General features: G+C 32.6%; 1 protein-coding gene across 1 annotated transcript in view; it reads left to right on the forward strand.

Annotated features, from left to right (window-relative positions):
- LOC145277725 (uncharacterized) overlaps positions 1–14,462 on the forward strand; it is a 30,478-nt gene extending 16,016 nt beyond the window's left edge. The window contains exon 2 of the mRNA XM_080129427.1: positions 11,987–14,462. Within this exon, the coding sequence (XP_079985553.1) occupies positions 12,424–14,334 (1,911 nt within the window). The 5' untranslated portion in view covers positions 11,987–12,423 and the 3' untranslated portion in view covers positions 14,335–14,462. The remainder of the gene's footprint in view (positions 1–11,986) is intronic.
- Positions 14,463–26,817: the final 12,355 nt, after the last annotated feature.

The raw sequence follows: 26,817 nt of genomic DNA on the forward strand, positions 1-26,817 counted from the left end.
ACGTGAACGTTATTTTTCCTCTGAACTTTGATTAGCTTTATTTTATTTTTACAAATGCACAAACATATTAAATAGTATTAACTTTCCCCTCAACTGCTCTCCAGGGAAAGGGGCCAGAGAGAGAATTTAAAAAAACTTCTACATTCAGTCCTGTCACCAAAGCCAATGAGAACAATTTCACCAGCTTCTGCAATGTCTCATTTGAGACTTCTTACCCATGACGTAACTTCATAAACACATCAGCTTAAATTCCTAATTTCTAGTCGAAAATTCCTCCTTACTTAATCTACTTAGAAAATGGAATTTTCCTCCCCTATGTCATTCTAACACCCTTGCATCAATATTTCTACAACTGAAATAAGTTATAACTTCTTTATTTTGGGTTCAATTTTAATTTGTTTTTAATAATCATTTTAAAAATCATCAAGTGCTTTTTGTCTGCCATTTATTGAAATATTTTAAATAATTTTAAATTTTTTTGTGTATTCCTACATTTTTATCATTAAATTTTTTTTTTTTTTTACTTCATCATAATACAGTCAGGGGAACACAGGAAGTTCTAACAGCTAGCGATCCAAAGAAAAGAGCTATTAGAAAACGTTTTGGCATCTGGGACCCTTACAGTGGAGGTGTGGATTGTCAGTTGATTTGAGGTTATTTACAGCGAGGTGGCACCAGTGCAGCAAGTTTGTTGGAGAACATTCCATTAAAGTACTGTAAAACAAATGTAGGGAGGCAACACTGAGGCAATGGGATAGAGGCTGGAGCTTGGTAGACAGTATGCAGTCTATTAGATTGGATCTTGTCTCAAAGGGAGAGCTAGTGGTTGGTTCACCATCCCAGATGTAACAATACTCCATGCATGTGTGAATGGTGGCTTTGTAGAGATACAGGATGCAAGCAGGTGTGGAATTTTCTAGCCTGATAGAAAGAGCCCACCTTTTTTGTAGCAGCGTTAGTAATATTGTCTATGTATTCATTCAAATTCATGTCACCTAGAATGTTGGACTCTCATGTAGGGTGCTATTAGCCAAGGCAATCAGTAGTTGAAATGTTTATTATAATTGTTAAAGGAAGGGAACTTCATCTTACATTACCAGCCATTTATGTCCCAATTAAACTACAAACTCTGGATCATTTTCTAAAGATTCAGCTATTGTCTTGAATATGTGTGTGCTCATTTTACTCACAAGAATGAAGTGTGGTGTTATTAGTAAATATACCCATCTCTGACACAATGGCAACAGGGAGATCGTTTATGAAAATCAGGAATAATAAAGGTTTAGGGATCAATTCCTACAGTACACCTGCATTAATGCTATGTTGTTTGGATGTACAGTCCATCGATGCCAATCTAGAGCTTTCTGTTAGCTAAGAAGAATCTGATTGTATTAAATATTCGTCCAGTAATACTGTACAAATTCTCATAAGACCTCCAAGCCAGACCCTGTAAAAAGCCTTGGATATATCAAGCGCTAGCACCCTAGCTTCATCTGTCTAGTCCAGTGTATGGTATGCATTCAGAAATTACTAGTTAGGATATCTGCAAATAGAATAGGTTTGCTTAAATCATATTGATTTTTCCTTTTAAATGGGGCTTAGCTGCTAACAGATGAAAGACCAAATTTAATGTTGATTAGTACCATTTTAAACCCTAACATATTTTTAAATCTCAACAGATCAAAATCAGTTATCTGAAGATGAGTACCAAATATTTTCTGAATAGGAAGCAATCTAAAATTGTGATTTCAAGTTTCCAATCAACTGTCAATGGATGCTTTCCTTTTTTACTATTTTAACCTCCACATTATCTAATAATCATTGAAATTCACAAGATCGATGGGATCTTGACTTTAATTATGGACTATACTATATGAATCATGGATGAGTCCCTTAACCCTCTGTGGTTTTGGGGATGCTGCATTATTTCATGCAGTAAGTCTTGGGCAAGAATAGCTTAGCAGTGCCCGTCCCTCTTAAGGCTTTAGACCACATACAGCACCTCGTATTACCAAATGGTCCCCCATTTTAGTACTGATCAGGCTCATTGTCGCTTAATTTTAGCGATTTAACAGAAACTGGTGTGTCAAATGACTAGGGCTATGACAACAGCATATTATTTTTATTGTTTTGACTCTTGAGTGTGTATCCGTTGATATCTTATGTTTTTATATAGAGTGATGTGCTTCTCGGTTGATTAACTGTCGGATATATACTCAAGAGTCAAAACAATGAAAAGATTATTCTGTTGTCATAGCCCTAGTAATGACTAAAAAATTACCTTGAGAATGAGCAAACTATTATTAGAGGCTCTTCTAGGTGGATAAGATTGATTCACTGCAGCAGCTGATTGTGATCGAGTTTCTCAACAGTTCTCCTTTTGTCAGTTGACATTGAAAGTTTGGTACAGTAATCATGCTACTTTGGAATTGTAAGTCATAAGATCTTTATCACAACATAGTGACTTATGTTCAACTAATCATGACCATACTAATGCTACTAGATCAGGCTATATGCAGAAACTAATTTTCTAGTTCAAAATGCATTGAACATTGCTGTTATTGTTTTTTTTTCTTTGCAAAACTAAATTATGTTCTGTAAAATCTAAAAACAAAAACAAGTTTCCCTCAAAAAAATAAATTATGATCAAACCAAACATTGAATAAATATTTGAAGTTTAAAAACTTTCACTAAAATAACTAGATTAAATAGCCCAAAAAGAGTTGACATGCCATAAAACAAAACAACCAAACCAACCAAATTGTTGCTTATAAATTTGGTATATATGAAACAGGTTGATATATACCATAAAATGATTTTTGATTGAATTCCAGCAGATGCTCCCAAGTATTATAGAATCAATGCTTCTCATATGACAATTCAAAAATATATAAATGATGACCCTGACTCAGTATGCTTATTTGAAATAGATTTTCAATTGTTTAGAAAGTTAAGGTTGATTGTCATGTAGCTATAAAGGTTGAGCCAAGATACTTGAACTGCTCGATTTCCCCAACGATGACACTATTGAGAATGGTAGGGATTCTGCTGGAAAGAGAGTAGTTGATGAACAAAACCTCTGTTTTTGAGGCATTGATAATCATATCTATGTACACATATGACATTGTGCCTGTTGGATATCAACATATATTTTGCTAAATATAGTAACATTGTTTACATAGTCTAGGTCAGTAATGGAACACTCACATGCCAGTGAAGTTCATTATGCCCTGATCAAGAATATGTAAAAACAGATTTTTATTCAGGTAGAAATATGGAACTGGTGATTGGTCTCTACATTTTTGGTGTTCAACATTGGAACCAGGAATGGCTGAAGTATGCTAAGACTCACTTGCCGATCAGCAGTGATGAACACCATTATGCAAAGCGTTGAACTCATTTAGATCTAGTTCAACCCACCCCAGGTGAATGCTGTTGTATTTAAAGAAATTCCAATATTTATTATGCTTTTTTTTGTGCAAATCTGAGTTTAACCTATTAAAAAAAAACAACAACAACAAAAATACAGAAAAATCTTTGATATTCTTACCTGTCTTGGAACAAATGTCATATTCCAAAAATCATGTAAATTAATCAAGTTTTTTTTAAGTAAGAAAATCAAATTTTATGAATAAGTAATAATGTTTTCTTGATCTACTATATTTAATAAAGGAACACAACTCTATTCAAACTACCAAGATCAAGATCAGCCTTGTAATGGTCATGATTTACTATTAAAATTAACAATATTGGCTCTATAGTTTGAATTACTTAAAATGTCCTCAATTGAAAATGAAGGCTAGCAGTTTAATAACAACCAACAAGGGTTTGAAGGGGTTTGACTGAAATTTGTTTCACCCATAACTTCCGTCAACAATGTGCAATCACTCTCCTACTGTTACATGTTAGGGAACCTACATCAATAGTGATGAAGTCAGCTAGTGTGGATTTTGATAAGGGTCTCACGTAGTGCATGCCATCATAACCTAAGTCTGCAAAACACATTTGTTCCCAGAGATGGGTGATGTAAAATTAAGGCAAAGGGCAGCAGGTCAAATGGCATAGACAAAACAGATATGACGAATGACATTTTTCGAGCTGAGAGTAAACAGGGTTAGCAAACCAGTCTGTCTGCGGGAGCCAATCGGAAGGCATCGAATAATGCAAGTCAGTCGTGGATTAGTCAATAATTTAGAAAACTTTATAATCTAAGTGTTAAATGTTATCTTGATATCTGTCTGTGCATCACTCATTTTAGATAAGAAGTTTACTAATAACTAAATAATTAGCTCAGAGGACGTTACTCTCTCTCTTTCTCTCTCTCTCCTAAGTTAATTCTCTCTAAAATAAAACCTTGAAGAAAACTCACCAAATGTCTCTTTGTATTATTTTCTGCATAAAAAAGCTTATTGTATAGGAACCACAGACAAAACAGCAACGGTGGATAGAAGCGACTATAAAAGTGAAAAAAGGAGGCCACGTATAAACACCCAACACGTATGTATAAAGGTGTTTATTTTGTTATTGAAAATGTTACTGTGGCACTGATGCCTTAGGTGATTTGGTCATGCTGCTTTTTGTCAAGGAGAAGAATTAGTCTGTGACCTTCTCCTGTCACCACGACCCAGTTGGCGCAAACACGATAGTGGGCATGTGAGAACTTTGATTACTACCATCAAAGAGGGCGGTGGCAAAGGTCTTCATCAATGGAATAAAGATTAACTTGCCATCACAGCATGCAAGACTTGAATGTGTGGGCTGCTATCACCAGAAATACAATAAGTGCAAAGAAGCTATCAAAGTTGGTTGGATGCTTTGCCATAATTGGCCAAGATGTAAGTCAACTTAAACATAAGTTCTGGGTATGGCCTTAAAAGACATCCACTGGTGAAACCTCATTTGGGGACTGTGGGGAATGCCGAGTTGCCCCTTAGTTACCATTGCTCCTATGTCCACTTTAGCCTGGAGTGGTAATACCTTATTGGGGCATATGGTGCCACCAAATCAGGCTGTCTGGAGATACTGGCTTCCTAACCAATAAATGCACCAAACATTAATGTTTTTTTTCCTTTCCCTTTGCAAAAATCAATCCTGCTTTGCAAAAACAAAATCAATTTTTTCTTACAAAACAATCAAACCAAACACTATGAATAAATGTCTGAAAATATAAAGAACTTAAAGCATAAAAACTTTTCCAAAATTACTGGATTCAGCATTAAATAACCTGAAAATGGTTGATACGTTGTAAAAACAAAACAAAACCAAGACAACTTGATAGACTCAAATGGTTTATTCAACCTGCAGATGGTAAGATGAAAAATGGAGTCTACAAAATAAGTAATGTAAATAAGGCTTTCAATTAAATGAACATTAGATGAATACTTGATCAATTTAATTTTTTAACTTTTTTAATCAAAAAGAAAATGCTAATTTAAAAATTTTCATTTTTGTTTCTTTATAATATACGAGGGACATTCAAAAGTAATGCTTCCTATTTTTATTCCGTCTGAATAGATCAAAAGGGATGGCAAATTGCATTGTTATAATAATTGAACTTATGCATTCATGACCTGAAAGTTTCATCTCTCTGTTGCAGATATTGATGGTGTGAGATTCTAAGAAAGCAACCTCTGTCATGGATGTGTGTCAGAAGCAGAGATGCGTCATTGAATTTCTGGCAAAAGTGCGTTGAGAATGGTAGTGATTATATATATAAAAGAAAAATTCTGGAGCACAAAAAAATCGCTTGTACCACTCTCGTCTTTGTAGCTCTTCAACTTTAGAGTTAAAAAATAGGAAGCTTTTCTTTTGGAATGACTTTTTTAATTATGAAACTTTCTGTTCAGATCAAACAATGAAACTGCAAAGCAACAAATAAGGGTTTACTATAATATATATGTATACTAGAAGATGCATGTTCTCAGATGGATAAAATTAATTCCCAAACAGGAACGTTTTGTATTACTTTTAGTCCTCCTCACCAAAAATTAAAATTCAGATGTAATAATACTAAATCCTATGTCTAGAATCTTTATTTCAATTTTGATCAAAATTTATTACATGATTTTAATTCTTGAAAGTCTAAAATTTAAAGAAATTGGAATTCAATGAATCCTTATTAGTGTCTAATAACTGTGGATCAAATTTAATGCAAATCTGAAATATTTGAATTTTCAAATGGAAGGTTGTGCTGATATTATGTCACCTAAAATCTCTTTAAAATACTCCAAAGAAACTGAAATTTTGAATCTTTGTTAATCAGGGCTCTATGGACACATTTGACCTTTGACAACTAAATATTTTCGTTTACTAGCCAAACCCATATGATTTTTAGAATATGACATCTTCATTCTGTGGAGAATATGTACATCAACATTTTTCAATATTTTTTTAATAAGTGTAATTCTAAATATACAACAATTTTTATGTTGATGCTTGAAGGTATAAACATTCTGATTTCTTTCGGATGTTTCTTTTAAACAGCCTTCGTTAAAAAAAAAGTATATTGTTCTATTAAACTTTTACTGTTAAAATAATTTAACTTTGTTTGTTTTATTAAAAAAAAAAAGTTGAAAAGATATTTTTCATTCAGTAGTGAGCTTGGGAAGATTCTTAATGAAAGAAATGCAATCACCAAAAGATAAGCGTTTCATTATTTCTAGTCGCAAATGCGACTGTTTCACTCACAGTGTAGAGCCCTGTTGATGTCTAATATCTATTGTTAAACTTCCACAAGAAATCAGATATCTGAATTTCTACAGAGGGCTTTCATTCTCTGTCTTGTTTGCATAAATTTGAAATATTTGAATTTTCAAATGGAAGGCTGTGCTGATATTATGTTCTCTAAAATACTCCAAAGAAACTGAAATTTGAAATCTGTTCATTGATGTCTGTCTATTGCTAAACTTCCACAAAATTCACAAACATCTGAATTTCTACAGAGGGCTTTCAATCTCTCTTTGTCTCGTTTGTATAAAGTGAAATTAAACTAAATATAGCCAACATTATACATCCTATGCCTAATAGTTTTGTTCCAAAATTCCTAATTTGGTTAGTTAATATAGGCATGTATCCTATGCATACAAATATGTAAACATGCCCTGGTTCTCACCAAACTATAAACAAATGCCTAACTGAATCTAGTTTTCCTGGCTGCTGCAAAACTGCTTCTGTTATATACCAATTTTCAAGAATTCTGGCAAAAGAACTGAACCACTCAATTATCACCCCATTAGCCTCCTCCCTCTCTTTGCCAAAATCTGAGTTCTTAATCAATCAAACACTAGTCCACCACCTCCTAGAAAATAAACTTCTTTTCAACCGACAGTATGGATTTAGGCAAGCCTATTCTACTGCAGATATCCCAACTGTAATCTCCGAACATATATACCATACACTGGGTAAGGCAGGAGCCTTAGATATATCTAAGACCTTTGACAAGATTTTGCATGATGGTTTTCTGATGAAATTAAATCATATGGTATTACTGAATGAATACTTAACATAATCAAATCCTTTTTAGACAAGAGGAATATCCAGGTTGTTCTCGACGGTCGTACATAAAAAATAACATGATATAAATGCAGGTGTGCCACAGGTTTCAATCTTTGGACCTTTATTATTTCTCATATTCATAAATGACCTCCCTGATAAAATTGTCTCCAGGGTAGGTATATTTGCTGATGACGCCACACTCTATAATGGACAGGGGCTGAAAACGAATGAATACATAAAATGGTTAAAACATTAAAAAAAGACCTCCAGTCTGTAGTGGAATGGGAATGTAAAGGGATAGTAACATTCAATGCTGCCAAGACTAAGTTTATATCCTTCAATGGTTACAAGAAACCTTCTCAATCACTGATTGCTATGGCTAATGATACACTACCTAAAAGTACTTCATTCAAATTCCTCAGTTTAACATTCACAAGCAACATGAATTGAAACAAATACATTGAGGTCATTGCCAAGGCTGCTGCAAATAAGGTAGGCTCTCTCTGCCGTGCTAGAGGATTACTTGCACCTGAAAGTATCCTGTATCTCTACAAAGCCACAATTCACCCATGCATGGAGTGTTGTTGCCACAACTGGGCTGGTGCATCTACTGCTAGTCTCGCTCTTAGACAGGATTCAAAAAAGAGTCTCAAACCTGATAGGTCTAGCACTTGCAACCAAACTTCAACCTCTCTATTCCATCGCTGAAGTGTTATTTTTCTTTGGCCTATTTTACAAGTATTTTAATGGAATATGCTCTGACAAACTAAAAGCACTTGTACTTCCTCGATGTGAATACTCCCAACAAGCAGCAAAATCCCATCCCTACACTGTAGAGATCCCCAGATGCCAGAGAATCTGCTACTCAAATAGTTCCTTCCCCTGAACTGCTGAACTTTGGAATTCCTTTCTCACTGTACTGATATGCAGAAATTCAAGTATAATGTGAACAGATCTCACTGCTCACTCCCTGCACAGTGTCCCTGTAAATTTGGCTCCAATTAGTAGCCTCTGCCATCAAAATGGCACTGTGCCTTCTTTGGAGTGAATTAATGGTAAAAAAAAAAATATGCACATATTTTATATAAATAGAAATGTGGGTGGAGGGGTATGATACTAGAAGCACCGAGCATCGTATTATCATTTTTATTATTTTTTAAATTTTTTTTAGCTGGGGATGTGCATCCTATCAGATGCCAGATATTCACCCACTATCCCACACATTCCAACCAAGAGATCTTTTTAAGATTCTGTCCCTTTAAGTACACTTGCATTTGTTTCGCAGAGTATATTTGCGAGGTAGTTTTTGAAATTCTTTTTCATGAGTCTGGTTGCTTCTATAATTACTAAAATGATAGGGATCTTCCTAAGATTCCATTTTCTTTTCATGTTATCCATAAGACCTTGGTATTTCATTATCTTTTCCCTTTCAATATCATTAGAGACACTAACTTTTAAGGTTGTTACTTTCTCCTTGTCTCATTATTAGTGTTGCTTAATGTTCTGCTCAAATTGTTTTTTTTTTGTTTTTTTTATTTAAAAAATTTTTAACTGTTTTTTTTTTTTTTTTTTTTTCTCTTCAGATATCAGTAAAAAAAGGTAATTAGCATTCATTAAAAATAATGACATTTACCAGATTTCAAAGAGATTAAATTGTTGGTGCTTGTATGGCAGGTGCTAACGTAATGAAAACAGCCAAGATGTTTGGTGTATGAAGAAATATTGTCTTGAAAATAATGACAACTTTTGAGAAAGAGCGGTGGGTGGGTATCATCATCAAAATAAAACTCTGGAAAAAAATTAAACTCTCAGATAGGACCATCAAACTCTTACACGATCATATAAGTACAGCTCTCAAAATTTCTGTAGAGCTAAATGACTGGCTTGAGAACTAAGGGTCAACAAAAACTTTTCCCCACAAAATACACAAAGCTGGATTTCATTTAGCTGGAATCAGAAACCCATTGCAAAGCATTTAGTAAAAGGAAGACTTACAGACTTGTTCTCTAGAGTTTTGGAAGAATCATCATTGATAACCAAAAGAAACATTTAACCCAGACTGACTTCTTCTAACTGTTAAATACAAAGGAAGATCTGATCTTGGTGGCTATGTCTTCAAAATCTGCTAGCCTGGCGGCTTCTCTTTCTGAAAAAATCTATATTAAATTTCTTAGTCTCACTCTCTATCCATCCATTCCACTTTTCTTTTCTTTTTTTTTTTTTTTTCAGGAACTACTGAGTCAATCTGGCTGAAATTTTGTATGGACCTTATTATGATAAGGTGCAGTGAACTAAGTAATATGGTATCCGTTTGATGCACAGTTAAGGATTAATGCAAAAATGAGCACAAATTTAACCATCTTCAATTGGCATAAAAAATCACTAATTTTAAGTTAACAGCATATAACTTTTTTATTATTTAAACTTTTTAAAAATGGCCAAATGTTAATATTTAATCTGATCAAATTCATCCTTTTGTTACAGAAATATTTTCAGAGAGAAGCACAATCTTTCAGGATGATAATGTACCAATTCACACAGATAAAATCGTTACTGAATGACAAGAAACATTCTAATGAAGTTAAACATCTCATCTGGCCACCACAACCCCCAGATCTCAATATTATTGAGCATTTATAGTGCTTTTTAATAAATAACTAGCAGGACCCATTAACTGGCATTGCTCGGTTAACACAGCCCCCCCCCCTTGTAAAAAATTACAGTTGTTGTTGGTAGCCAATCCCTAACCTCCTCAAGTTAAGAACGGCTTTCGGAATAGAACTCCCCCCCCCCAACCATTGAAAAGTACTTGTCTCTGCCAAATTTAAATGAGATTTTTGTAATCAGCATAGTCAAAATCCTATGTAAGTCATGGTAAAGAAAATTGTGAAGGTGGGACTAATGTAAAAATTTACCCCCCCCCCCCAAAAAAAAAAATAACTGTTATTGTCTTCTATATAGAGCAATGCTAATCGGTAAATATATTTGTGTTTTTTTTTTTGTTTTTTTTTTCCAGCATGATTGTAATCTGTAGAGTGTGATGATAATTTGTTAATGTTTAATTTCTTTCTTTTTTTTTTTTTAAGCAATGCCAATCAGTTAATGTTTAATTTTTTTTTTTTATTTTATTTTCAGCATGATTGTAGAGTGTGACACCAGTTGATTAATATGTTTAATTTAGTTTTTTTAGCACGATTTTCTTGTGTAGAGAGCAACGCCATATTGTATAATTTCTAAAGCGTTCATTTATTTATTGTAGAAGTGGATTCCGGAATATGCAAATAGTCAGGTATCAGCCAATCAAAATGGGCAAAATAATATATTTTTGAATCAGAAAATGGAAAGATTATGTTATGTGTAATGTAATAACCAGTTAATGGCGGTGTAAGCACAATATCGTAGGAAAATATAGAATTTGACCTGGTCTCAACTGGTAGCAGTGAGAGCATTAAATATTGAGAAAGAAAAATAGGAACTTCTTTCTCTGTAGATGTGGCAATTGTGATGGTGTTGCTCATCGGATCTAATGTAGCATTTTATTATCACAAGTGAATGTCTAAAATGGTGTTCGAAAGCTACATAAGATAACGGCTATTAGCCTAGATGTATTGAATTTGTATATGGCAGCTGTTGTTAGAAACCTACGGTACTTTGGTCCAGAGGGGAATTTTTGCAATCGAAATATTATATATGGAGATGAGTCTATATCCACCACTATTATAACTACAAGGACAAGATTGTTTAAAAATTCCTTTTAGAAACAATGAAAACCTTGTATGAGTTCATACCTCATAGAATTTCATCTGCAAATTACTGCCAAAGGTGGTTCTACCCATATTAAAATTAATTTTATGGTTTTTCTATTATTTTATACAACTTTGCAACAAGCAGTATTTAAAAAATAGATTGAATATCTATATACTAATTTAAACAATCATTTAGGAAGTACTTCAGCTTGTCAAAAAAATATACATGGATAAAAATATAATGAATCTAACATGAAGTTATATGGTGCATAATATAATGAATTTATTGTGAAGGAGCCACATATACTTTGCATCTTTTGATTATACATCTGCCATTTTTATAATCATACAATAATTTTTGACAAATCATAGATGTACTTTCCAACACTCAGATGAGACATAAGTATATTTCTTTTATCCTTTTTATCCTTTTTTTTTTTTTTTTTTTTAAATTTTATATCTTTTCAAATGTTTTTGTATTTTGTTTTTTAAATTTTTTCCTATCCTTTTAATTTTAATTTTTTTATTTTACGTCTTCGATTTTTATTTTTTTACCTCTTCGATTTTTTTTCTTTTTTCCAGCTCTTCGTTCTTTTTTTTTTTTTTCTACTATCTGTCTTATTTGTTTTTTTTTTTTTTTATTTTTGCCATCGCTTTGTTTTTTTTTTTTCTATCTTAAATTTTGAAGCAATATTAAAAAAGAGCAATAAACTTATATTTAAATATCTTTTTTTATTTATATTCAGGTTAATAACGCTGCCTAAAATCAAATCCATTGGTTGTGGTTCTTCTGCTGAATAAAGAACAAGAAACTTTGTGCCTGGTGGGGGTTGAAAAAGAAAAAAAGGAAGAAAAGTGAAACTGCCTGTTAATTTGAGAATTGCTCAGGTTTTATCTGCCCGCTATGTTTTCCTTGCTGCATCCCTGATGGTTCCCTACCCTAAAACTAGCTTTGCCATGACTTCTCATGATGATCACCTGCTCTAACCAACTACCATGCTCAAATGTTGACCGTTTTGTTTCCTTTAGACAACGCACTGCCACTTTACTGGTGCTTACAGCTTGGTGCTGCTTGTTATTGGGGGCTTGACCTGAATATGCTGGTTGACCACTGTTGGACCATGTCATCTATTGTGACCTGACAAAAACAAATCTAGTCATGAGTGATGAATAAAGAAAAATTATGGCTGAAAAGACAAAAGAGGTAAACTCGTTCACACCGCCTAATGGCCACATAATGGCCGCTAAAAGTACTCCGAGTGACGAGGCATCAATAACGCACCTTTCTCGACAAAGTGATAACTCTAAGGTCAGCTGGTATAAGCCCTTCAACCCAGACTCTGAAACTTTAGTCAGCCCTAATAACCAGTGTAGCAGCACCTTGTTCTCCTCTCACCCAAGTGCTCTTACTGGCCCTAACCAGCAGGAAGACAAAACACAAAGACAGTATAAGATGGAGAGTAGTGAAAAATCCATCTCTCAACCCCCATCTGATGAGGCTGCTCACAAGAGACATAGTCCCCACATTGGTTCATTATCTCCCAACTCCTCTAAGAAAACAAATGATGACCACCTGCTTCGCTGCGAACTCTGTAACAAATATTTTTCTGAGGCCGATTTCGATTCCAAGGGTGCCAGTAGTGCGGCACTGACCAAAGTAAAAATTACCGTGTGTCCTGATTGTCATAGAAAGGTTCTGGAAGGTTCTAAAATAGCTACCCCAACCACAAATCTGACATCTGTCCTTCCAACTCCAGGGAAACCTTCCGCCCACACAAACAATGTGACGGCTGCAAAACTCGGCCACTGCCACTGTATGGCTTCTCACCGATTAACCACGTCCCAAATACCAGCACAAAAGTCTACAACTGTTGAACCAGAATTATTACAGACAATCAAAACTGAACCTCCCAGTGAGCCATACTCTGCCACCTGTGAAACCCAAGCCAACAACCCCCAAACATATCACAATCACACTTACCAAACAAAATGTTCAATCTATTTGACTGCCAACTTTACACCTTGTGTTAAAAGGGACAAAGAAGCTGTTGCCAGTAACCAAGATCCTGCTTTATGTGGGAACCACCAACAAAAAAAGCCAAAACTGGATGATAGTGAAAGTCCAGAAGTTATGGGGCAGGGACAAAACATAACGTCTGTACCCCTAATTAAATCGGAGATTAGTCCATCTGTAGATAGCTCCACAGATGTGAAACCTTCGGTTGCTGGCATGAACCTTTCTAGTAATGGCCACATGACCAAAGTAGAAATAAAACAAGAAAAGGAAACAAACTCTACAGAATCAAATGTGTCCAGCTTTAAATTCACCCCCCCTACCAAACCTGCTCCTGTATCATCGTCAGCAGCCAATAACCACAAAACAAAAGTCAACTGCACATCAAACACCTACATGTTTGAGGGTAGTATGCTTTGGAAGCCTGTTCATCCAGATTCGTCACCATTGGCAACATCAAGTTCTAAAGTTGAAAGTCCTGAAAAAAAGTCTGATGCACCGCCAGTTATAGAAAAGAAAGAAGAGGAAGAGAACACATTCTCCTGTGAGGGAAGTCTTTTTATCAAACCTCTTCTTCCTAATGAATTTGCTTTTGAAGGCACCATGTATATCAAACCTGACTCTCCATTGCTTGCACAGGCCCCAGTTTCTTTTGCCAATCAGCCAGGTTGCACGTCAGGGTCATCGTCCATGCCTCCAACCACCAAAACCCTGACCATCCAATCGGTGTTCACAAGTTCAGGCCAGGTCATCAGCAGCATTACGACTACTTCATCAGACAAGAGTGGACACGCCACGAGTAATGGTAAATCAGAACAGACTCAGCTTAGTACAGTGGTGACCACAAGTTGCGAGGGTGGTGGGTCGAAATGCACCGTGACCAGCTGCTGCACAAACCAAATAAACCCGCCAAAAGAGACAAAAAAGAAAATGGAACAAGAAAAAGAGGCACCAGCTGGTTTTTCACAGTGCCAGACTTCAGCCAGTGGAGGGGGACATACTGACTTTAGTGTTAAGTCCATCCTCAGTGCCACTGACCGCCGAAGTTCTTGCGACTCTCGCCGGTACCCACAACACTGACTTTAAGGTTTTTCACTTTAGGGTCTGCCTACTGCATATGGTTCATATCTTTCTATATCACTTTCTCTTTCTCCGTGTGTGTGTGTGTGTGTATATATATATATATATATATATATATTCTCATTCGTATGTGAAGAGAAAGGAAGCCTTCATGTTACCAATCTCAAGTGTCCTCATGTATCACCTGTTGTTTATTTTCACCTGTTAAAACTTTCCCACCCTAACCCGATCACACACCTATCCAAATTCTGTATGAATCTCTCTTACCCTACATTATTTTTATTTTATTTATTTTTTTTTTTGTGGGGAGGAGGGTAATTTTGTCATATTCTTAAAAAAAAAAACGTTTTACAAAAACCTAGTGCATTCCCAAGTAACTTAATATAATATTGGTGGCATAGCTAGACTTTTCGAAGTTCTTTTCTATTAAGTTCTGTCATTTTTGTGAGTGATAAGCTTATTTCAGCAGATCAATATTTTTGTTTTTTGTTTTAACTTTTGGTTTTTCTTTTTAATATTTATTTTTTTGAACATGATCATAGTAATAATTATAGGCATTGTCGTATGAGAAAGGCAGCACTTTGTAAATGTGTTCATATATAATTTTAACACGGAAAAGATTATTATATTATTAACAAACTATATTTATCCATCATTGGGTGGGTGAAGATAATCTTGGGTGGGAGGAGCTTAAAAACAAAGTTATCAAAAATATAGTCATATTTACAATTCTATTTTTAAATACATCTGTAAAAAATTCATTTTAGTTTTTTCATATTTTATTCTTAATATCAATTAAAAATAAATAATAATAATAATAATAATAAATGATATAATGCATATTTATCAAAGTTACATATAGATTAAAAACACAAGCATACAAAATATTGTCTGATATCTTTAATTTATTTTATTTTTTCCTTCATTAAGCCATGATTATAAAACCATTAGTAATAGACAAAGGCTACTAAGCTAATTAGGCAATGCATAAAACTTAGGAATATCATGATAGTTAGCCATTACAGAACTTTGAAAATGTGACCGTGATACATGTTCATTCACACAATTCTGAGGCAGCACATTCAGGACTGCAGAACACAATGTGAAAGGAGATCGCTGGTACACCTCTGAGCAAACACCGATATGATTATAGAGAGGCTTTAAGGTGAATGTATATCAAATACTCTTTTTCTATTCATTCAATATACCTTTTCCCTTGTTCAAGGGTTAGACGTTTTCTGTTATTACGCAAGTCTGCACTACACTTTTTATAGTTCAGCAGGTCGTCTGTCTCCAAATTCTACTCTGTGCGGTCTTGTTCAAGTCTTCTTTGGCCCTTTCTGTGATTCAAAACATTCATGCTTCTACAACGGCTTAACCAGCAGGATAAATGCTCCACATGATCATAGCAGCATAATCGATTCATCCTCAAGATAACCTCTATGATGGGCAAATGTAGCACTTTGAGCAAATTCTCTATTGTACTGCAATTATTGAGAAAGGTCTGGCTAAAGGCTTGGCATTCACTGCCATTTATCATAACACTCCGAATGTAGAGAGGGACAACACCCTATGTTATCAGTCAACAACTCACAAAATTTTGCCGAAGCTTGCTATAACTCTTCATATTCACCATCCACACTCAGTATACTCCCAGGAAAATATTTAATGTAGACAGCGTTTAAATGGCCCTAATGTTTTGAAATTGCTCCATTTTTTTTCTTGATCACTGTGTTTAATGCATCTGTGATTTTGATATAATTTTAATTACTTTATTATTAAAGAAATCAAATGAGATTGGAAAGTGGACCTTGGGTTTACTTTCAGCAGCCTTGTAACTTTTGCTTCTCTTATTTTGTCCTTTAGTCTTCAAATTCCATGAACAATTTTTATGACAAAGGGCAAGTATTACTGTTTTCTGAGTCTTAACATTTTTCATTGGCTAGTTTTTGACCTTGAAGTTGTATTTTCTTTAGCTTCTTACATCAAATGGCTTCATGCCTTGTCTGGAGCAATTTCCATTAAAAAAAAAAAAAGGAGTCTCTTACCTCCAGGCTATTGTCATTTAGTACTTTCTCTTTGTGGGAAGACCATTGATGAGACTCGCCTATGCACATATAAATATATTGCAATATATAAGTATATAAATATATGTATGTAAATGACAAACTTCAATATACACATTTGTATTTATCTTTGAGGAACAAATAATGTTTGATCTCCGAGATGATAAATAAATAGGCAGAAAGGAAAATAGTTTATTGCTTTTAGCAGTAATTTAGCACAAAGTATAACAACTCTCTTCAAAATAGTTTCTGCTTTATTTTATGATTGTAATGTTTATATTATGTCTGCTGACATCATGCCATTAATAAGAAAGGCTGAAGAGTGTGTGTGTGTGTGTGTGTCCCAATGTTAGCACACATAACTGATAGTTTTCAAGGAGATGTCTGGCATTCTTGAAGTCAGGTCAAGGTTGCTGTCTGAGCTGATATAATGCAAAACCCAAAATTGACTATGAGGACAAGGCATCACTGAAGATCTTCCTTGAATCATTTGAAGAATGTATTTTGAGATTTACTATACATATTTCATTTAAAGGGGACAACTCTTTCATTTTATTTATCTTATTTTAATTATTAGTCACTACAATGTCATGTAAGTGTACTAAGGATAATACAAAAAAAAGAAAAACTAATATATAATATATATCATATATATATATATATATATATATATCAAGGCTCTATGGACACATTTATCTTTAGTTGACTTTTGACAACTAAATATTTTCGTTTACTAGCCAAACAGAAAAGTTACTAGCCAAAACCCACATGATTTTTAGAATATGGCATATTCATTCTGTGATGAGTATGTACATTATAAAAAGTTTTTTTTTTTTTTAAGTGTAATTCTAAATATACAACAAATTTTATGTTGATACTTGAAGGTATAAATATTCTACTTTCTTCAGATATTTTTTAAACAGCCTTCATTAAACAAAAAAAAAGAGTACATTGTTCTATTAAACTTTTATTGTTTAAATAATTTAACTTTGTTCATTTTATTAAAAAAAAAAGTTGAAAAGTTATTTTTCACTCAGTAGTGAGCTTTGGATGATTGTCAGTGAAAGCAATACAATCTCCAAAAGATAAGCGTTTCAGTATTTCTAGTCACCACTTTGAAAAATCACTCGCAAATGCGACTGTTTTACTCGCAATGTAAAGCCCTGTATATATATATATATATATAATCTCCCACAATCACTTATTCAACAATTGCAAATGATAGAACATAAATACAAAAGTAAATATGGGGTTGCATGATTGGCTCAATGGGTACTGTCATGAATTATGGACTCAACTATGCTTAGTTTTGATCCCCTCAAATTTAACATGGTCAGGGGTTTTTTTTTTTATTAGAAACAAAATTAGATATCAGTTTATATATAAAAAAAAAAAAAAAACAATTTAAAAAATATCTCAATAATGTACCACATTATCTTTTAGGAGTGTTTATAAGAATAATAGAACTGTAACACAAAATTATAAATCTCCCTTTCTCCCTCTCTCTCTATTATATATATATATATATATATATATATATATATATATATATATAGATTCAGGTTTGAGATGTTCAAAAGTCGGTACTAATGAATACAACGAGGTTGTTAGATAGTGCTCAATAATGAGCAAAATATTTTTTTTATTTGAAAGTAAACAGTTACATATGGTCGCTACAGATGGCTGTTTATAGCGACCATACGTAACTGTTTACCCTCAAATAAAAAAAAATATATGTATATAATAGCATATGAAAGAAGTAAAAGAAAAATGTTACTATTTCGCATCAGTTTGTAGCATATATTTATGTACCTATTCTGCAAGAGGTTAGATAAAATGTCAGGTGGCTTTTAAAAAGTCAGCACACTAGACAAAGTGCACTCTGGCTTAAAAAAAATGCCTGAGCAGCTCTGTCAGCAGAAGTACCTCATTTATTAGCAAAAAACTAACCCCTTTTCAGAGAGAAAGTAAAGTCTGGAATGATGAACCTCCTAGGGCAATAAAACTATACCTCAGCTCGACAGCAACAAAGTCACTATTGGACCGATTGTTTGGGACGTATCTGTGACTTGTACGAACAACACCTACTCAAACTCTGCCATGTAAACTTATAATTTAAGTTCCTATTTACAATGCCTCCCCACGGGACAGAGTTCAACACCAGGGTCGTTTTTTAACGTGGAGAAAAGGAAGAAAAATAAAAATTGTCTCAGTCGTGAAGGATTTCTCCTCCACTGACAGAGAACAAGAAATTGAAGTGCAGCATCTGAAGAACAGATACTACACTTTGATCTTGTCCCGAAGGCCAAGTACTATATTGTAGAACTTATAATTTAAGTTAGAGCATAATTTTGAATACAAGGGAGACAATCATTGGTTATAAAGAGTTGTTTAAAAGTAATTAGAATTTATATGGTATTAAAAACCCTTTATTAAATAAACTATTAGCCACAACCTGGATAAATTCTCAAGTAATTTTTTAGTTTAATCCTAGTTAGTATAACCATAAGTAAGGATTGAACTTTCAACCTCCAGAAGGCAGCCATTTGGAAATACCTGTACTTAACACCTTTATCCATTGTGCCACATATCCATATTGAAACAATACTTACGTTTTGAAATGACAAGTTGAAAGGTTAATTTTATTTACCTTGTATGAAAACAATCATTGATGAGCAAGTCGCCCATATATTCTTTTTATTTGTTAAATGTATGTGTTTAAAAGATTTTGTATGGTGTGATGAATAATTTATTGAACCTCAATCAAACAATAGGGCATCTTCATTATTTTATCATGATGTTTCATTAGTAAATTGTATTCACCTGGTATAATTTATTTGGTTCTTTTGATATAACATTGATGCAGGAGAAAATTCATGTTTTCCTTTTGGTTTAAGAGCACAAATTAACCATAATACTTTACCTTTTTTCTTGATAAACTTTAATTCCATATATATATATATATATATATATATATATATATACTACTCCTTTATACTAATCCTTTAATTTATGAAGCTTGATGTAATTACAGAGCATATAACAACTAAATGACAAATTCCAAGATGTTGACCATCTTACCATTTATTCCTTTAAGTATGTTGACATTTACAATTCTTGATAGCACGAAACCATTTAATTATTATATCAATCAATGAATTTATTTTGCCCTTAACTCATCAGAAGAAAAGGAACTGATCAACTTTAAAAGAAAATTAAGGAATATGTGCATGATTACGAAATCCAAAAACACAATTGCAACTTCTGTCCTGATTTTCAGATTTTGTAATCATACCCATATTTCTTTATTTTCTTTTAAAGTTAATTTCGTTGATATGAGTTAAGGGCAAAATAAATTAATTTATTGACATAATAATTACATGGACGATTCTGCGCTACGAAACAGGTGCTGTTAAGAATTGAACATTTTAACATGCTTAAAGCAATAGACGGTAAAATGGACAACGTCTTAAAATTTGGAATACAGACTTTTTTCATTTATTTTTATATTCTGTGTAGTTACAGTGAGCTTCATAAATTAAAGTATTGGTATAAATAAAAGGTGGAATATAATTGAATAAGTATATTTTTTCACATAAATATATATGTATGTATGTGGCTCAGAGCTTAAGGAATAAGGGTGGAGAAGTGTATGTTTTGGCTTCAATTCTAACTGAAGGCACCCAAGTCATATATGTATATTTTTTAGTTTTGATATCACTATTATATATTAGGTTCAATATAATAATCGATAGGGAATTGTCTCTATAATAATAAATACATAAACTGCATGAATTAAAATCTCATAAGCGTGTCTTCCAACCGGGCACTAGCTGGCTTTGCCAGTTCACTATTGCTTTGTAAAGTTTGCTACATAAAATACTTGAAACAAAAATTTAAAATAATAAACATTTCATTCATAACTTTGTTAGAAATATGAAGGAAAATCTTTCTCATTTATTCATTATCGATGATACAAATTTCTATCTTCTAAATGTGACCATAAATCTGTTCACTTACAACTAGTTAAAAATCAAGTCATTTCTCCCTCTAAAGAAATGAGTATTTGAACACAAATGCTAAATATTTGTCTGGGAAACAATATTGCGAAACAGAACTACTTGTTAAAATCAAAACAATCTTTGAGTTAAAAATAATTAATAAAATGTTCGGCACTTGTACAATTTAATCAAGACATTAAAAAATGAAAATATTGAAAAGGTTATATTATACATATCCTTTTTGGACTGAAGATCTCCGAAAAAAAAATTTCACTTAATTTGATGGAGTAGTTCTCTCTTTTTTTTTTTTTTTTTTTTTTTTACAGCAGAAAAACACGTTTTTATGACAGCACATTGAAGGTAGCTATCTTGGAATTTGTTGAACACGCCACAGGGAGATAACTCAATTTAAAGCACCAACACTGTCTCCCCATCTTTAATATTAGCTTTTCTTCCTAAAAATTGAACCTTTTGCTCGGTATCATAACAAATTGTTTTTTTGCTGTTAAAAAAAAAAAAAAAAAAAAAAAACTACTTGATGAAATTAAGTGAAATTTTTTTCGGAGAACTTCATTCCATAACGGATACGTACAATTTAAACTTTTTCGATATTTTCATTTTTTAATGTCTTGATTAAACTGTACAAGTACCAAATGTTCTTTTTCAAAAGTAGGATGTAAATTAGTTAACTTTACAACAGATATTGCATAAGCAGAATATTAATAAGATGGTGTGTGTATTGTGTAAACTTGAAATCAGCGTTTTGACTTTACCATTAACATGAGAAATGAGCATAACTTTTATATTTATTCACATATGTATTTAACACCATATATTGAAATATATCATGAGTAAATTTTCTAATATTTATTTTAAAAAGTTCCCAATAGAGAATAGAGCTCAACTTACGTGCATAACTATACCACTTGCTTGAGAACAAAATTCCAATATTTATCACTATCTTGGGTAATCGTTCCAATTGTCAGGAATGGCAAACGTCTCAACCATTATCTGGTTGTCCTCTTGATCTTTTGTCAATGAAATCTTCTTGATATTATTTCTTTACATAGTTGGAATCTACTAGCTGGGAAACGTGCCCAAACCACATTAATCCCTCTTGCCCCGAATAACAACTTTATTCAAAACAATACAAAACTAATGTTGTGGGTTTATGGTTTCAAGAATTATCAGAATCTTTTCCCAGCTGGGGTGTAGGTATTCTTGAGAAACTATATATTCTAAAATTATAAATTATTCCACCTAATAGAATAATATTTAACAAACTTTATTTGGCATTAAATAACCGATAAATGGTTGATATGCTGTAAAACAAAACAAACATTTTTTTCGAATAACATAGAGGTTGTATTGTCTATAAAGAAGCAAACATATTCAATCCCTTGATTGCCTAAATTGTAGGTATTAAAATTTAAAAAGATTTTTCCAGTCACTCCTCCCCATTTTTCCTGTCAATCAGCATTAACTTTTTCTCTTCTATTTATATTCTCTATCCTTAATTATTATCTGTTCTGCCTTAGGAGGTAATCCTCCCAGGTATTACTTCATCCCTCTGGAAGTGATGAAGGATCTTTTCTTTTGTCTCCTCCATATGATGCATTGATACAGATGCAAACTATGGAATCTGTTGAGCAGAAATAAAATTTTGTTGGGAGTTTTACATTCATTTACATTAATAACATTAGGAAAGCTATGTATAAAATAGCAATTTGTGTTTAATAAATAGATTAAACTAGTTTTCTCTTTTGATCCAGGATTTTGCTTTTAATTTGACCTTTATGTGTGTTTTAGGTTTTGTGAAGTATGAGTTGTTTTTACCAAATAAATTTGCTTTAGCAAACTATGTAACTCTTGCAGTATTACTGGAAGAATAGTTAATATAATCAGATCCTTCTTAGCTAAAAGAAACATGTAGTTTATGCTCGATGATCAAGCATTTAGACAACATCGCATTAATGCTGGTGTGCCCTAGGTATCGATCCTTGGATTTTTTATTATTCCTGATTTTCATAAACTACATCCCTGATGTAATAGTGTATGAAATGCTTATATTTGCTGATAACGTCATGCTCTTTTCTCAACAGACACATCCAAATCTATAATGTAAAATAACTTGGTAAAATGGTGCCATAAATGGGTAGTTACATAAAATACTACTAAGACAAAGTTCCTTTCCTTTAATAATTAATCATAATAAACTTGATCAACCACTGATTACTATGGTTGATTGCATTCTTGAGTTCAACAAACTCTTTGGCCCAACATTCACAGGTTACACAAATTGGAATTCATACATAGAAGATACTTCCAAGTTTGCTGTGAAAGAAGGTGGACTCTCTCTACTCGGGTAGAAAACTTCACACACATGTCAGTATCCTATATCTTTACAAAGCTACCATTCACCCATACATTGAGTACTTTTGGACAGGTGCATCAACCACTAGTCTCTCTCATGTGGACAGGGTTCAAAGAAATTGTCTCTAACTGGTCCCACACTATCTACCAAACTCCAGCTACTGTCACATTGCTACAATGTTGCATTCCTGAGCTTGTTTTATCAGTACTTGATGAGTTTTTTATGAGTGTGCTGATGAATTTGCTGTATTTGTGCCCCCTCAATATAAATACCCACAACCAGTATGACAAAAAGCAAAATCCCAACCTGTTCGTTGTGGAGGTCCCCCAGATGCCCGTTGGATTTCTACCTTAATCACTTCTTTCCTTGAACTGCTTGTCTTTGGAATTTCCTCTACGCTCCTTCTAACTGTACCAACATGTAGAAATAACACTCTTTTATCTGCACAACTCCCTCACTTCCAAATCCACAGTAATCACTTACATCTCTGTGACAGTGGTTTTTGTTTGTAATAGAAGTAAAAAAATAAGTAAATAAATATATTTAAATTGTTAAAACTATTATATTCACATTGCTAGTGTCTCAGTGAATGGCACCTTCTTCGGGATAGATGTTAAGTCAAGCCGAATTCCTGAACTGATGTTCAATGTTATTTTTTTTATTTTTTTAAATATGAAAAACTTAATTTTATGAACATTTGCTTTTAAAATGTGAGAACATGAAATTTTTTTTTTAAATAATTAAGAAAGAATTTTTTTAATCATTTAAAAAAATGTTATTTTTTAATAATTTTTATTTATTTTTCTTTTAAATTCTTTTGAAGCTATTTTGCATTTCATAAAATTTGCTCACACCATTCAACATGCAATATCCCAAGGAAGATCTCATTAACCAAAACATCAGCTATGTGAGTTTATGAGTTTTAACAATTTTGGTGTTATATTTAATAATATAAACTTTGGATGTTTCTAATAAATATTTTTGTTTTTTAAAATTTTATTTATTCAGAATAGTAATGCCACCTATATGTTCAAGTGATATTTCATAGAATTTAAAAAAAAAATTCAAAACTTTTTACAACCGATTTAAAAAAAAAAAAAAAAAAAACTCTAACAGCTATACGAGTCAGTAAAATAGTTTTAACAATTTCAATATATTTAATAATATAAACTTTGAATGTTTCTAATATGTTTTGTTTTTAATTTTGTTTGTTTGTTGATTTTCATTTTATTTATTTTTTATTTGTTTTGTTTTTTTTTTGGAGGGATATTAATGCCACCTTTATGTAGAAGTGTTATTTTAAGGTTGAAAAACGGATAATTCAAAATTTTTTCTCCAACTGATTAAAAAAAAAAATTTCTAAAACCTAAAGGGGAATATTGTATACAATCTTAAATAATAATGAAAAAAACCTTAACTGCCATGCTTACATTAATCTAACACCACATATTTGTACATTTTCACACCAGATAACATCCCTTATTACTATCTTTATTATTTTTTTTACCCCCCCCCCATTTGATGTGCTTGTCCAAGACGAAACAAGATTAAATCCTTCTTGCAAAGATTTGCGTGCTCATTAACTAATAAATGCACCTGGGTATTTGGGATTCATTACATAATTAAAAAAAAACTTTTTTTTTTTTGTTATTTAAAAGTAAATAAAAAAAAATTATTAATAAAGAATATATAAATTTACCCCTTCCTAACTCCAAGACCACCATTACCAATGTCATTGAATAAATTATTTTCCAGCTTTTTTCCCCTGCTTTTCTCCCACATTCACAATCTATTCTTAAACTTCATGTTATCTCCCATTTTTTTTTTTTTTTTTTTTTTTTTTTTTTGAGCTGCTTTACAGCTCCCTGGGACGAAATAAGATATGGCAGGGTGGGATAAGCAGGTCTTTCTCACCACAATCCATAGTTAAAAATAATAATGAAAAAAAAAGTATATATATCTACATTTATAATCATACTGCTGTTCATTATCAAAGAGAAAAATTATTAAAAAAAAAAAAAAAAGGCATAAAAAAAAAAAATGAAAGTTATACCACCAAACTGCTCCCTAATTTTTTCCATCAGTTTTTCTGGTGGTTGCAAAATATTTTTTGTGTATCTAATGATTGATTAATCTCTGCCAATTGTGAATCTTTTTTTTTTTTTTTTTTTTTTAATATTTTTTTTTCATTTTCCAATTTTTAACATATCACAAAAAAGAAAAGAAAATCTTTATTTTTCTTAAAAGTTGACAGGTACAAAATAATAATAAAAAAATAACTGATAAGTGATTCATTTCAGTAAAACCTCTCCTAAAGTCTTCTTTCTCCTGATATTCTCGTACCGCACTATTTTTTATTGTACTGCATTATTTTTTAACTAGTATTTTCAAGTTTTACGACTTTTTTTAAAATAAATTCTTAGATGAAAGTACAGAATAGTTACAAAACACCCCCCTCCATGTTAAGAATGGCTTTCTAAATAACACTATTATTTCAGCATGGTACAATGAGTGCATAAGTACTGCAAAATTATATATTTCATGAAATAAGAGTGGTTGTTCTATCATTTGTGGCCAAGAGGAGCTGGTCTGGTGCTTGTGCAGAATTTCTCCTATATTAAAGAAAAACAAAAAATAATCTCTATGATGTATGTCTCATGAGGGGAAAAAATATATTTATAAAATCGCATAAATTGATCAAGTGGTTTTATTTTTAAATAAGAAAATCAAATTTTATGAGTAATCGAGGACTGACTGTTTCACGTCACCATTTTGAAAACAATATCAAGAAACAAAGGGTGATAACTCAACAAGTCAAGCTTGTAAGATTTTTGTTAATCGCTTAAAAATTATTTTCTTTGTAAAAATAAAACTACTTGATCAATTTACGTCATGACATTTTCGTTTCGTCACGGGTACATACCTTATACAGACTTTCATTTTATTTTTGCTTTTTGTTATAGGGGGAATTCTGAATAATAACTGTGGGTTCTACTGTGATTACAAGAGTTAGCAGTGGATGAAGTTATGGGAACTGCTGTCATTATTTACTAACAGAGTATTATCACTGTTGACCAAGGGAAGAATCTGGCAGCTATACAGTGTGATGATGTATTTACTAAATGAAACCTGGCCAGTGATGGGGAAAGCATGTATTGCATGGAGAGAAATACTATGAAAAATGATACAATGGATGATGTGTAGTGTGTGTTCTAAAAACAGGCTAAGATATGATAATCTTGGAGGAAAATTAAATCTCTACTTTGTTGCCTCAATCAAGTTGAAAGGATGGATCAAAGTTCATGGCTTAGTAGCTGAAGAATAATTAAAGTTGGCAGAGAAGGGCCAAGGAAAACAAATATCAACAAATAAAAAGTAAATAAGGATGGACTTTAGAGAAAGAGAGATGAATAAAAACCTGGCCAGGGGTAGGCTGGTTTAGAAGTCAGTTTTTAAAAGCCATCCAACAGATGTCAGCACGTAAAATGGACATTAAATATGATGATTATTCCACGTGTTAATGAAGATTGTCAACAAGGTATCTAAATAGCCTCTAGCACTTTTTAATTGTGAAGAAGACTGAGCTAAACTGAAGATTTTAAAGCAATCATTTGCATACAAATTTAGATAATTCAATGAAATAAAGTTACTTTTAAAGGCAGTTTATTTCCGAGTAGACAAGTATGAAAACCTCATTAACATATAAACATAATTAGTAAACTCGGAAATGAATAAACTCCCATTTTGAGATAAGAATAAGAAACACTAACTTATAAAACTAATATTCAACAAGTAATGTAAATAAAAAAAAAAAAAAAAAATGGGGTGGGGTGGGGTCATACTTTGCTAATGTTCACACTAATCTAATTTATAAAACTCACTCTGCGAATGTGTCTATCTCCATTTTTTTCTGAGTGCATCTCCTCCGAGATGCAAAGACACAGTCTGGTGCAAGGCAGGTCAAATGATTGTATTGTGAACTTTTTTATGTATATAAAAGTGACTTTGTCTGTTTGTGTGAGAAAGGGCTTCTACCAAATTA

Source organism: Euprymna scolopes, chromosome 6 (genome assembly GCF_053919585.1).
Source record: "Euprymna scolopes isolate OS-2025 chromosome 6, ASM5391958v1, whole genome shotgun sequence".
Lineage (NCBI taxonomy): Eukaryota > Metazoa > Mollusca > Cephalopoda > Sepiida > Sepiolidae > Euprymna > Euprymna scolopes.